The sequence below is a fragment of the Papio anubis genome, chromosome X (assembly GCF_008728515.1).
Source record: "Papio anubis isolate 15944 chromosome X, Panubis1.0, whole genome shotgun sequence".
Lineage (NCBI taxonomy): Eukaryota > Metazoa > Chordata > Mammalia > Primates > Cercopithecidae > Papio > Papio anubis.
In genome coordinates, this window is record NC_044996.1 from 74,394,202 (window position 1) to 74,409,489 (window position 15,288).

The 15,288-nt window shown below is 41.8% G+C and overlaps 1 protein-coding gene across 1 annotated transcript in view; it reads left to right on the top strand.

Annotated features, from left to right (window-relative positions):
• Positions 1–2,729: 2,729 nt before the first annotated feature.
• MAGT1 (magnesium transporter 1) overlaps positions 2,730–15,288 on the top strand; it is a 62,544-nt gene continuing 49,985 nt past the window's right edge. Inside the window, exon 1 of the mRNA XM_003917909.5 lies at positions 2,730–3,009. Within this exon, the coding sequence (XP_003917958.1) occupies positions 2,812–3,009 (198 nt within the window). The 5' untranslated portion in view covers positions 2,730–2,811. The remainder of the gene's footprint in view (positions 3,010–15,288) is intronic.

Consider the following 15,288-nt stretch of genomic DNA (forward strand, 5'->3'; position numbering starts at 1 on the left):
CCTTCTCTACTAATACACAAAAACATTAGCTGGGCGTGGTGGCACACGCTAGTAATCCCAGCTACTCGGGAGGCTGAGGCATGAGACTTGCTTGAACCAGGGAGGCGGAGGTTAGGGTGAGCCAAGATCGCACCGCTGCACTCTAGCCTGAGACCTGTCTCAAAACAAAAAGCAAAATACATACAGTTCAGTGGCATTAATGGCATTCACATTGTTGTGCAACTATCACCATTATCCATCTCTCTAAGACTTTTTCATCTTGTAAAACTAAATGATTTGATAATACATTTTGACTATTGAAAATATTAACATTATTCCAAAAGTCAAAACTAAACAGACTAGTGTACTTAGAGAAGTGTCATTCCCTCCCAACTGTTGCATTCCATTTCCACCAATTCCTATGGGTAACCAATTTCATTACTTTCTGGTTTATCTTTCATGTGTTTCCTTTTGCAAAAATAGGCAAATACCTGTATGTTTTCTTATTTCTCTATTTTATATAAATGTAGCATAAAAATCCACTATCGTTTTACATGTCTTCCTCATTCCTTTTTTACAGCTGCAAAATCTGTGGTGTATATGTGCTATAGTATATTCAATCAATCTCCTATGTTGGAACATTTAGGTAGTTTCAAGAATATTTCAGTTTCAATAGTGCTGAAATGAGTAACTTTGTGCACACATATTTTCATATTGCTGGATGTATCTCTCCAAGGTAGGTTACTAGAAGTGGGATTGCTGGATTAAAGCATAAATATATGTGTAGTTATGTTAGATATCGCCAAATTATAGATGTAACATTTTGCCTTCCCTCCAGCAATGTATTAATATAAAGGGTGCCTGTCTCCCCACAGCCTTGCTAATAGCATGTAGTGTCAAGCTTTTGGATTTTTGACAATATGATAGGTAAGATATCCCTTTTAAACTTTAAAATTTTTATTTTTAAAACATACACACAGTAAAATTCACTTTTTAGTGTACAGTTCTATGCGTTTTGACAAATGCATACAATTATGTCACCACCACCACAATTAAGGACAGAATAGTTCTAGCATCATAAAAACACCCTTGTTTGACCTCTTTGTAATCAACCCCTTTCCCTAAACCTAGCCCCTGGCAGTCACTAATCTGTTCTATGTACCAATGAGTTTGCCTTTTCCAGAATGTCATATGTCATATAAATTGAATCACACAGTTTGTCTCAGTGTACTTTTATTTTGCATTTTCTTTTTTTGTGTGTGTATATATACGGAGTTTCACTCTTGTTGCCCAGGCTGGAGTGTGATAACACGATTTCAGCTCACTGCAACCGCCGCCTCCGGGGTTCAAGTGAGTCTTCTGCCTCAGCCTCCTATGTAGCTGGGATTACAGGCCTGCGCCACCATGGCCGGCTAATTTTTATATTTTTAGTAGAGACAGGGGTTTTGCCATGTTGGTCAGGCTGGTCTCGAACTCCCGACCTCAGGTGATCCACCCACCTCGGCCTCCCAAAATGCTGGGATTACAGGCATGAGCCACCGCACCCGGCCTGCGTTTTCTTAATATAAGTTTCCATAAATAATTTAATTTTTTTCACATCTCTACTTCACATCTCTTCACTTAAGAACCAGCTATTTTTCTTTCCATCCCATCTCCTTGTCTCTCCAACATACTGAAATTAATTTTCTGGTTTTTTTTTTCCAGTAGCGCCTAAAATAATAGTCATATAATATTTTCCACACCATCAAAATGAATCCAAATTGCAGGCAGATTGATTTTATCTTGTTGGTGTTTTTCTTCTTTACAACCTTACTTTTGCACCCATCCCCCAAACAAAATAATGAATAAAAGGAAGGAATTTGCTGTCTGTACCCTGCAATTAAAGTCCTTGTTGGTGCTTTAAATAGTGAAGTCAAGGAGTTTAACTGATTTAAAAAAAAATAAAAATACAAATGCAGCCGGCCGGCGCGGTAGCTCACGCCTGTAATCCCAGAACTTTGGGAGGCCGAGGCGGGCAGATCACCTGAGGTCAGGAGTTCGAGACCAGCCTGCCCCAACATGGCGAAACCCCGTCTCTACTAAAATACGAAAAACTAGCCGGGCGTGATGGTGGGCGCCTGTAATCCCAGCTACTCGGGAGGCTGAGGCAGGAGAATCGCTTGAACCCGGGAGGAGGAGGTTGCAGTGAGCCGAGATCGTGCCACTGCACTCCAGCCTTGGCTACAAGAGCGAAATTCCATCTCAAAAAAAGCCATAAATAAAAACTTTTAAAAATAATCTTGGATGTCCTCTTTTTTCAGCGCCCCTGGCACAGTTTCTAGGACACAATAGGTATTCAACAAGCTCTTGTTCATATTTACATTTTTAAATTTCCCTCAGTGATATTAGGTATATTTTTGCTTTCCTACTTTTATTTTTTCACTTTGAAGTACTTTGGAGGCAGGATGACGGACTAGATAGCTCTTATCCCTCGCTTGGCTAGGTCCCATTTTTCTAAAATATTACATGAAGGAAGCGAATTCCAAGGACTTCTAAATGAGCCTTTAGGTGAACTATTCCGTTCTAGCAACTTCAAGCCATTTTGGACTCAGTAACGCCGCAATATTTCACAACTGCGCATGCGTGCTTGGAAAGCGGCAGCGCGCTAGATGTATACGTATCGAGGAAGGGGCGGGTCATTATCTTTAGCGGACCAATGAAAAACCTCCAGATTATCCTTTTTCTATTGGCCTGCCGGGGCCAGTTAGAAATCAACCGTCTGTTAGCTGGCGTGTAGCGCCAGGGCACTGTGACGTAATGTGAGGGGTCGCCCGGCAGGGCTGAGCTGGACCAATGAGGAAAGGCAAGGGGTCGATTTGCCTGTTCTCACGCCCCACCCTCAGACCTAGCCGGAGCAAAGTTTCGCTTATAGAAGGGAGAGGAGCGAACATGGCAGCGCGTTGGTGTGTTTGGTGTGTCTCTGTGACCATGGCGGTGGCGCTACTCATCGTTTACGACGTTCCCTCGGCCTCTGCCCAAAGAAAGAAGGAGGTGAGGACGCGGTTTCCAGCGACATGGACTTTTCCCAATGACTGGGGCTTGAGAGGGTCTGTTCGCCTCATCCCAACCCCCTTTCCCTGCCGCTTCTATGCCTGATGGCTTCAATTCCGCGGTTTTCGGAGTTGTGGAATTCGTGAGAGAAGGAACTGTAACTCTTCGTCTTCTGGGGATGTAGAGTTTGAGAGTGGGGTAGGGTAGGTGACAGCCCGACTTCTATAGGCTTGTGAATCTGCATAGCTATGAGTTTTGACACTTTTGAGTGTGGGCCCCGTCAGGTGTTGGGGGTGGGGAGTTCGACTTAGATCCCGGGAGTAGAATATCTGAGACTCTCTACTGTTGGCAGAGGTAACTCCCTGAATGATGTATAAGAGTTCTCTATTTTGTAGCATTTTCATTTCAGGAGTGTGAGAGTTAGACCGAAGAGTGAAATTATGCCAGGTTTATTATTTTGTCCAAATAACTGTTTCAAGACAATTTACCAGATTGAAAGCTCCTAACCATTTTCAATCATTCCACAAATGTAAGCATGCTAGGCAATGTTCTAGGCGCTTGGTATACATAAATGAGCAAAACTAAGATCTTGTGGAATTTATAGGCTTTGGGAAGTGGAGGAGATACAGTATTCTCACCATTAAGCAATTCAAGTAGAGGAATTTTAACAGTGTGTTTTCAAACGTTCGTGATTTGGAGTCATATACTCTTAGAACTTTAAGACTACTAGCAATTATTTATACCCTCTAATTTTATAGATGAGAAAAATAGAGTCTTAAATTTAGAAAATGAACAAGGACTCAAACCCTACTTCAGTCATTCTAACGCTATTTCCCGTACATTCTGTGCTTCCTCTGTTACAGAAGAACTGTACACATACTTTAAAAATACCAGTTAAGCACTTCAGATACTTGTTCTACTTGAACTGAATTAAGAAAGAAAGCTATCTTCTCTATGTTTCTAAGTATTCGAACTATTACATAAGAAGAAAAACTAAGCTAGGAAATTAAACTTAATGAGTTGCTTATTAGATTGGCAAAGAGTACAATAAAAATATACAATTGTCAAAAATATCATGAAGTGAGCAGGCTCAGACACTGAAACTAGAAATTGATGTCCTTCTTTGGGAGGATCCTAAGCTATTATGTGGAAAACAAGATGCAGAGCAATACATAATTTTATGTCTTACAAATTTTTTATGCTGAAAACAACAGCATCCCCTATATATAAATATATGTGTATGTATAGAGAAATCTCTGTAAGGATACATGACAGTACCTTAACAGTGGCTATCTCTGGGCAGTTGGGACTGTCTATGAGCGGAACGTTTTCACTTTTTACTTTACATGCTGGTATTGCTGGTATTACCTGATTTTCCACAATGACCACATTTTTTTTTTCTTTTTCTTTTCTTTCTTTCTTTTTTTTTTTTTTTTTTTTTGAGACAGGGTCTTGCTCTGTTACCCAGGCCGAAGTTCAGTGGCGGGATCATGGCTCACTGCAGCCTCGACTTCCTGGGCTCTAATGATCCTCTCACCTCCACCTCCCGAATATCTGGGACTACCAGCATGTGCCACAATATCCCCGGCTACTTTTTTATCTTTTCGTAGAGACGGAGTCTCTCTGTGTTGCCAGGCTAGTCTCGAACTCCTGGGCTCAAGTGTTGCTTCCGCCTTGGTCTCCCAAAGTGTTGGGATTACAGGTGTGAGCCACTGTGCCTAGTGCATTTGTTCTTTTTAATTAAAAAGTGAAGGCTTGGCCCGGCGCGGTGGCTCATGCTGTAATCCCAGCACTTTGGGAGGCCGAGACGGGCAGATCACGAGGTCAGGAGATTGAGACCATCCTGGCTAACACGGTGAAACCCCCTCTCTACTAAAAATACAAAAAAAAAAAAAACACACACTAGCGGGGCCTAGTGGCGGGCGCCTGTAGTCCCAGCTACTCGGGAGGCTGAGGCAGGAGAATGGCGTGAACCCGGGAGGCGAAGCTTGCAGTGAGCCAAGACCGCGCCACCGCACTCCAGCGTGGGCGACTGAGCAAGACTCCGTCTCAAAAAAAAAAAAAAAAAAGTGAAGGCTTTTTAAAACTTAACATTTCTACCAGTGAAATTAAATTTATTCATTGACTCACTGAACTGGAAGCAGAATGGCCTAGCTGAAAATAGGTTGTTTTTTTTTTTTTTTTTTTAAGGAATCAGCACTGAATTGTATACTTTAAAATGGTCAATATGGTGAATTTTATGTTATGTGAATTTGATGTTAAGGCAATAGATGACATACCTTCCTTGATCCTTCTGTATTCTCTTGGAAGTACATTCCCCCTTTTCATGCATGTACAGGACTTACGCGAGAATATCTTCCTTTTCTCTTACCCCACCCTTTCATTCACCGGAAGATTCCTGCTCTTCAAGTCTTAGCTCAAACAGTATCTTCTTTCTTCCTTGGCTAAAGTTTTCTTGGTGCCTCCAGGTGAACTGAGATGAATTCAGCACATCATATAGTTATTGTAGGTATGTATGTATGTATTTTGAGACAGGGCCTCTTACACAGGCTGCATGCTGTGCAGTGGCACTATCATGACTCATTGCAGCCTCTACTTCCTGGGGCCAAGTGATCCTCCCACCTTGGCCTCCCAAAGTGCTAAGATTACAGGAGTGAACCTCCGTGCCTGACCTGTATTGTCCTTGTTTATATGCCAGTCTTTGCCCTAACGCTGTAAGCATCTTGAATGCTGAAACTTCTTAATTTTTCTTTACCTCACATCCAGCATTGTCAAAATGTCCTCAACAAACATGGAATTAACTGTGTACTTATATAAAATCAGGAATCTGTTCTTTCTTTTTATAAATAAATAAATATATATATATATATGTGTGTGTCTATATATATATATTTTTTTTTTTTTTTTCAGACAGGGTCTCACTCTGTTGCCAAGGCTGGAGTGTAGTGGAATGATCATAGCTCAGTACAGCCTTATGACCTCACTGGGCTCAGGTGATCCTCCCACCTAAGCCTTCCCAGCTGGGACTACAGGCATGTGCCACCATGCCTAGTTATTTTTTGTATTTTTTGTAGAGATGGGGTTTTGCCGTGTTGTCCAGGCTGGTCTTGAACTCCTGGGCTCAAGTGATCCACCCACCTTGGCCTCCCAAAGCACTGGGATTACAGGCATGAGCCACTGTGTTCAGCCAGGAATCCGTTCTCTCAGTTGTAGGTTTTCTTAGATTTCACAACATAAAATTGGATTTTCTCATCAGTAAGCATGTAATTTATATAGGCTGCTAAAGATGATTTAGTTTTTCCTCCTTCCCTCTCTGAGAATGGTTTAGGCTGTTTTTAAAAAGATTGCTATGATACTCCTTAGACACAGTTTCAAAATATAGGTGTTCTGTTGCAGAACATTTTTTTTGTCCATTTTTGAAAACACTATTTTAAAAAAATTCCAGGTCTATCTACTATAGTAAACTTGACTTTAAATAATAGGATATTGTCTGATCTTAAAATCTATTTTTTTGCCAGGTGCAGTGGCTCATGCCTGTAATCCCAGTACTTTGGGAGGCCAAGGCGGGTGGATCACTTGAGGTCAGGAGTTCAAGACCAGGCCGGCCAACTTGGGGAAACTCCCTCTCTACTAAAAATACAAAAAAAAAAATAGCCGGCCATGGTGGCACATGCCTGTGGTCCCCGCTACTCAGGAGGCTGAGGCATGAGAATTGCTTGAATGAGAGAGTGAGACTCTGTCTCAAAAAAAAAAAAAAAAAGTGTGTGTGCGTGTGTGCGTGTGTGTATATGTTATTTTTAAAAGATACCTCCCCTAAATGAATATGATTAAAAATCACTCAAGTTCCTCATAGTTGTCTGTTGTTAAATGGAATGCTACCCTGCTTATTATTCATACCTTTAACAATGCTTTCATTGGAACATGGCCTTATTCTCCTTTTCACATTTTAAAAAATGTTTTGTAGAGACGGGATCTCACTATGTTGACCAGGCTGGTTTCAAACTCCTGGCCTCCAGCAGCCCTCCTGCTTTGGCCTCCTAAAGTGACAGAATTACAGACGTGAGCCGCTGAGCCCAGCCATTTATTCTCTGATATTTGTCGAATGCATTCTACATGCCAGGCACCATAGTTTATACTCATTATCTATAATCCACACATTAACATTGCAGAGTAAGCAACCCCCTTTGGAAGATGATGGGACTTGAAAGATGAGGGGACTGGCCAGGCATGGTGGCTCATGCCTATAATCCCAGAACTTTGGGAAGCTGAGGTGGCAGGATCCCTTGAGGCCAAGAGTTTGAGACCAGCCTGAACAATATAGCCAGGCTCGTCTCTGTCCACCCCATGTAGGTAGGTAGGTAGGTAGATAGATAGATAGGTAGATAGATAGATAAGGGAGCTGACAGTAAGTAAGAGGGAGGTTGGGGGCTTGCTCAGAGAAGCACAGCTCTAAGAAATTGAGCTGAGATCCCACACTGGTCTGTCTAGTTCCAAAGCCTATGTTTTCTGCCAGGCAACAAAGGCTTGTTTTTGCAGCGACTGGTTTTATTTTATGGTGAATCCTTTCCCCTTTTTGTGGAAGGGAAGTTGTTTGTCCTCACATCTGGTGTTATCTTAGGCAGCATGATAAAAATGAAAAAGCATGGTCTTTGATAAAATTATTCATATTTCTTCTGGGAATCTATAATAATAAACAAATAATATGAAACGTGGAAAGTGATGAACACGTAATGCATACTGAAGCATAATAAAACTGGTCATCATAATGCTAGGATGGCAGATGAGTCTCCCTCCCCAATTTTTCAAAAAAGTCTGTAGTTTTAAAAAGGATATGCTTTAATCCACCCCCAATGATGTTTAACAAGTTACTCTGAGTCTCATTTTCCTCATCAGAAGAATGGAAAAAATGCTGATTTCTTTGGCTATTGTGAAAATTAAATGAGATGAGGGCTGTAAGGTACCTAATGCAGTACCTGGCATATAGAAGACGTTAGGTAATGTTAGAAAGACGTTAAGTAAATGTTAGAAAATAAAGTGAGATTCCTCTGGGTGGTAAATGTTTTCCAGTTGATCTTTTTGGGATATTTAACAAGGCAGGCTATCATTGGAAAAACTTTGCTGTGAGAACTGACACTTGAAGGTATCACATGTGCAAAAAACCCCGCAGTTCTCTAGAAAATATCTGATTACAGAGAAATAGGCTTAGTAGCAATTGCGGAACAAATAAATGGAGACACCACCAAAAAATAAAAAACTAAGGAAAGGGGACAACCATAGATTTTAACCCTATCCAGGAAGTAGGTGAACTGATAATGGAGCAGATGGCATTTAAGGATTAAAAATGCTCGCTTCTCTGTTCACTGTCTTCTTCAGTAATTATCTGCCAGTTATATTTCCAGATCTGTTCCAGATCTCTTAATTTAAGGAGGGAGTTGGAAATGTATACCTTAACTAAGAATTTGTTTCGTTCTACTTCATACTAATACCTGAGGACTGGTAGATGATTAAGAAAGCTGAAAATATGAAGAATTTTTATGAATAAACCCTGATGGTTAGAACAAAGACACGAATAAGTTTTGGGAGTACTATTCAGCCATAAAAAAGAATGAGATCCTATCATTTGTAACAACATGGATGGAACTGGAGGTCATTATACTAAGTGAAATAAGCTGAGCACGGAAAGACAAACATTGCATGTTGTCCCTTATTTGTGGGAGCTAAAAATGAAAACACTTGAACTCATGGAGATAGAGTGTAGAATGATAGCTACCAGAAGCTGGGGGTGGTGGGGGGAGGGGGGATTCTTTATGAGTACAAAAAAAAAAACAAACCGGAATGAATAAGACCTACTGTTTGATAGCACAATGGAGTGACTATAGTCAATGATAATTTAATTGTAGATTTAAAAAATTAAGAGTATAATTGGATTGTTTGTAACACAAAGGATAAATGCTTGAGGAGATGGATATCTCGTTTTACATGATGTGATAAGTACATATTGCATGCTTGTATCAAAACATCTCATGTACCTCATAAATTTTATATATATATCTCATTCATAGAGATATACATGTGACAAAGTTGTGGTCAGTATTAGATGAATTCAAATATGCTTATACATATATATATATTAGAGGTCATTGTGAATAAGGATTATAATTCTTCTATTATATATATATATATATATATATTAGAGACAGGGTATTGCTCTGTTGTCCCCCCTAGAGTTCAGTGACATGTGATCGGAGCTCACTGCAGCCTCGAACTCCTGGGCTCAAGTGATCCTCCTGTCTCAGCCTCCTGAGTATCTGGGACTACAGACACATGCCACCACACCCGACCAATTTTATAATATTTTGTACTAACTAGGTCTCGCTATGTTGACCAGGCTGGTCTTGAACTCCATGGCTCAAGCGGTCCTCACTCCCTAGCCTCCCAAAGTGCTGGGATTACAGGCTTGAGCCACCTTGCCTGGCCATAAGTTTTTTATGTAGACCTGCTTGAAAAAGTTTATTCAAGAATTTTTGTGTAAGAAAACTCCACATATTTATAACTAATTCAAAGTACATATATTTCTTTTGTTGGCATGATTATATATCTATATGGTTGAATAGAGATAGGAGGATGTGGGCCGGGCGCGGTGGCTCAAACCTGTAATCCCAGCACTTTGGGAGGCGGAGGTGGGTGGATCACGAGGTCAGGAGATCGAGACCATCCTGGCTAACATGGTGAAACCCCATCTCTACTAAAAATACAAAAAACTAGCCGGGTGTGGTGGCAGGCGCCTGTAGTCCCAGCTACTCGGGAGGCTGAGGCAGGAGAATGGCGTGAACCCGGGAGGCGGAGCTTGCAGTGAGCTGAGATCACGCCACTGCACTCCAGCCTGGGGCTGACACAGAGACTCCGTCTCAAAAAAAAAAAAAAAGAGAGATAGGAGGATGTAAAACTATGTAAATACCTGTTACTGCTTCACACTTGTTTTTCTCAGCCCCATACGGATTATGTAGTCACTCTGAATAAAATAGCCAAATCATATTTGTATTTGCTGGTAACTGTCAAGTTTAATTCGAAAATATGACAAAATTAATGATTGCTTCTAAATATAGATTGTATATTTTAAAATGTGAACCGATATTGTCTGTGCTGTGATAATCATTAAAACAGTATCAAATAATAGCAATTCATTTTGTTGGAAAAACTGAAAAAATTTGATCTATGCAGTCTTAATTTAAATCAAATATTCCCGATCTTCCTCCTGGTTCACTCTCTCCCACAGCCTTTACCAACTACTTGTTTCATTGTTCCACAGTCTTGTTAATTATTTGTTATAACCAGTCTTTCTTTCTTTCTTTTTTTTTTTTTTTTTTTTTTTGAAAGAGTCTCACTTTGTCGCCCAGGCTGGAGTACAGTGGTGCCATCTTTGCTCACTGCAACCTCCCCCTCCTGGGTTCAAGCGATTCTAGTGCCTCAGCCTCCCAGTAGCTGGGACTATAAACGTGTGCCACCCTAACTTTTATATTTTTAGTAGAGACAAGGTTTTGCCATGTTAGCCAGGCTGGTCTCAAACTCCTGACGTCAAGTGATCAACCCACTTCAGTGCTGGGATTACAGGCGTGAGCCACTGCACCTGACCTGTTATAACCAATCTTTCAAGAGTGTATATATTTTTCTGTGGGTTTAGAGTGTGTTCGGTTTTCCATGTGTGGCATATTCATTTTGTGGCCCTTACCAGAATTTTTTCGTATCTGCTACAAAACTAATTTTTTTTTTTTTTTTTTTTTTTGAGACTGAGTGTCACTCTGTCACCCAGACTGGAGTGCAGTAGTGCAATCTCGGCTCACTGCAACCTCCACCTCCCGGATTCAAGCACTTCTCCTGCCTCAGCCTCCCGAGTAGCTGGGATTATAGGCACCCACCATCACGCCCAGCTTATTTTTTGTGTTTTTAGTAGAGACGGGGTTTCACCATATTGACCAGGCTGGTCTTGAACTCCTGACTTCGTGATCCGCCCGCCTTGGGCTCCGAAAGTGCTGAGATTACAGGCGTGAGCCACCGCACCCAGCCTACAAAATTATTTTTTATACAGCCTTTTTCCATCATTCATAGAGATATACTTGTGACATAAAGTTGTGGTCAGTATTAGATGAATTCAGATATGCTTAAAGGCAAATCAGGCTGGGCATGGTGGCTCACACCTGTAATCCCAGCGCTTTGGGAGGCCGAGGCGAGTGGATCATTTGAGGCCAGGAGTTCAAGACCAGCCTGGCCAACATGGTCAAACCCCGTCCCTACTAAAAATACAAAAATTAGCCGGGAGTGGTAGTGCGTTCCTGTAATCCCAGCTACTTTGGAGGCTGAGGCACAAGAATCACTTGAACCTGGGAGTCAGAGGTTGCAGTGAGCCCAGATCATGCCGCCACACTTCACCCTGGGCGTGACAGAGTGAGACTCTGTCTCAGAAAAAAAAAAAACAAACAGGCAAATCATGCATTTTTAGAATCCATGTTACTTTCTAAAGTGAAAAAAAGTTTTATTTCTATGTAAGTGTTTAATGTGTGCAATTATCATTTCTTTCTTACATGTTAATGTAAGCAAGTCAGTCAATTCCTAGTTAAATTTCATTAATTAGAAATTTAGTACACACTGAGTGCCTACTGTATGGTAAAGAGTTGTGGGTCTCTGTTCTATTGTAGCTAATAGTCTAGAAAAGGAATCAAATGTCAAAGTGTCTTAAAATGGTAAGTGCTAGAATATAGGTAATCGGAAATATAACTGGTCAAATGCTTCTGAATGATGAACCACTCCATGATTTCCCAGCTTTTTCTAGATACATCTCTATAAAGATGAGCAAAATCATAAATTAGCATTAACTCTACATTGAGATTCTTGTTTTCTTTGTTAGCTCTTCTTGCCTTCTTACTACTCAAGGCAAGGATTAAACATTGAGGGTGGGGCTGGGCACAGTGATTCACACCTGTAATCCCAGCACTTTGAGAGGCCAAGGCGGACAGATCACGAAGTCAAGAGTTCGAGACCAGCCTGGCCAACTTGGTGAAACCCTGTCTCTACTAAGAACTCAAAAATCAGCCAGGCGTGGCAGCGTGTGCCTGTAATCCCAGCTACTCGGAAGGCTGAGGCAGGCGAATTGCGTGAACCCAGGAGGGCTAGGTTGCAGTGAGGTGAGACGGCGCCACTGCACTCCACTCTGGGCAACAGAGCAAGACTGTCTCGAGAAAAAGAAAAAAGAAAAAGAAAACATTGAGGGTGAAGATGAGAGGAATGATAAATATGATGGCATTTTATTTCAAACTTAAATCCTGTCAACTAACCATGCTTCTCTTCCATGGCCTCATGATGATTAGCTAAAAAGGAACAAACAAACTAGGTCTTTTTTGTGTGTAGACATAAATTTTCATTTCTATAGGACAAATGCCAAATAATGTGGTTGATGGGTTGTATGGTAAATGTATCTTTAGTTGCCTGATTTTTTTTTTTTTTTGAGATGGAGTTTCACTCTTGTTGCCCAGGCTGGAGTACAGTGGTGTGATCTTAGGTCACTGCAACCTCCGCTTTCCCAGGTTCAAGAGATTCTCCTGCCTCAGCCTCCTGAGTAGCTGGTATTACAGGCACCCGCCACCATACCCAGCTAATTTTTTGTATTTTTAGTAGAGACGGGATTTTATCATGTTGGCCAGGCTGGTCTCGAACTCCTGACCTCAGATGATCCACCCGCTTCGGCCTCCTAAAGTGCTGGGATTACAAGCATGAGCCACTGCACCTGGCTTTTTTTTTTTTTTTTTTTTTTTTGAGACAGAGTCTCACTCTGTCACCCAGGCTGGAGTGCAGTGGCGCAATCTCAGCTCACTGCAACCTCTACCTCCTGGGTTCTCTGCCTCAGCCTCCCAAGTACCTGAGATTACAGGTGCGCACCTCCATTCCTGGCTAATTTTTTTTTTTTTTTTTTTGCGACGGGGTTTTGCTCTTGTTGCCCGGATTGGAATGCAATGACATGATCTCGGGTCACTGCAACTTCCGTCTCCCGGATTCAAGTGATTGTCATGCCTCAGCCTCCTGAGTACCTGGGATTACAGGCGTGTGCCACCATGCCCAGCTAATTTTTTTTTTTTTTTTTGATAGGTCTTGCTCTGTTGCCCAGGCTGGAGTGCAGTGGCATGATCTCGGCTCACTGCAAGCTCCGCCTCCCGGGTTCACACCATTCTCCTGCCTCAGCCTCCCAAGTAGCTGGGACTACAGGCGCACACCACACCACGCCAAGCTAATTTTTTTTATTTTTAGTAGAGCGGGGTTTCACTGTAACCAGGATGGTCTCGATCTCCTGACCTCGTGATCCTCCGCCTCCAGCCTCCAGTGCTGGGATTACAGGTGTGAGCCACCGCACCCGACCTGTATTTTTTTTTTAGTAGGAGATGTGGTTTCAACGTGCTAGCCAGGCTGGTCTTGAACTCCTGACCTCAAGCGATCCATCTGCCTCGGCCTCCCAAAGTGCTGGGATTACAGGTGTGAGCCACTGCACCCAGCCAGTTGCTTGATTTTTTAAGACTACCAAACTGTTTTCCAAAGTGGCTGTACCACAGTACATTCCCACCAGTGATGTATGAGAGATCCAGTTTCTCCACATCCTCACCAGCATTTGATATTGTCAGTATATTTTGTTTTATTTTATTTTGAGACAGAGTCTTACTCTGTTGCCAGGCCTGGGCGCCAGTGGTGCAACCCCAGCAGCTCACTGCAACCTCTGCCTCCCAGGTTCAAGCGATTCTCCTGCCTCAGCCTCGAGTAGCTGGGATTACGAAGCATCGCCACTGTGTGACTAATTTTATATATATATATATTTTTTTTTTCTTGGGCTTGGTGATGACTTTTTGTTTTATTTTTTTAATTTATTATTATTATTATGCTTTAAGTTCTGAGGTACATATTGCATAGCGTGCGGGTTTGTTACATATGTATGCTTGTGCCATGTTGCTGTGCTGCCATCGCTTCGTCCGGCGCAGTAGCACCGTCATTTACATCAATTATAACTCAGTACGTCCCTCCCCCTCCCCCTCCCCATGATAGGCCCTGGTGTGTGATGTTCCCTTCGGTCAAGTGATCTCCGTGTTGGTTTCCACCTATGAAAATTGAGAAGCACGTCTTTGCGGTGGTGGTTTCATTTAGCGATAGTTTGCTAAGAATGATGGTTTCAGCTGCATCCATGTCCCTACAAAGAACACAAACTCATCCTTTTATGGCTGCATAGTATTCCATGGTGTATATGTGCCACATTTTCTTAATCAGTCATGCTGATGGACTGGAGTTGATTCCAAGTCTTTGCTGGCCTTGAATAGATGCCGCAGTAAACATACATGTACATGTGTCTTCTAGCAGCATGATTTATAATCAGCAGGTATATACCCAGTAATGGGATGGCTGGGTCATATGGTACATCTAGTTCTAGATCTTGAGGAATCGCCATACTGTTTTCCATAATGGTTGAACTGGTTTACAATCCCACCAACAGTGTAAAAGTGTTCCTATTTCTCCACATCCTCTCCAGCACCTGTTGTTTCCTGACTTTTTGTGATAAGCCATTCTAACTGGTGTGAGGGTGGTATCTCATTGTGGTTTTGATTTGCATTTCTCTGATGGCCAGTGATGATGAGCATTTTTCATGTGTCTGTTGGCTGTATGAATGTCTTCTTCTTTTGAGAAATGTCTGTTCATATCCTTTACCCACTTTTGATGGGGTTGTTTGTTTTCTTGTAAATTTGTTTGGCGGAGTTCTTTGTAGGTTCTGGATATTAGCCCTTTGTCCAGATGAGTAGGTGCAAAATTTTTCTCCATTCTGTAGGTTGCTGTTCCGCTCGTGGTAGTTTCTTTGCTGTGCAGAAGCTCTTTAGTTTAATGAGATCCCATTTGTCAATTTGGCTTTTGCTGCAGCTGCTTTTGGTGTTTTAGACATGAAGTCTTTGCCCATGCCTGTGTCCTGGGGCCATTTTTCACCTAGGTTTTTCTTCTAGGGTTTTATGGTATTAGGTCTAACATTTGGAGTCTCTAATCCATCTTAGATTAATTTTTAGGTATAAAGAAGGAGTAAGAAAGGATCCAGTTTCAGCTTTCTACTTATGACTAGCCAATTTTCCAGCACCATTTATTAAATAGAGAATCCTTTCCCCATTTCTTGTTCTCTCGTTGTCGAATCAGATGGCCGTAGATGTGTGGTATTATTTCTGAGGACTCTGTTCTGTTCGATAGTCTATATCTCATTTTGGTACCAGT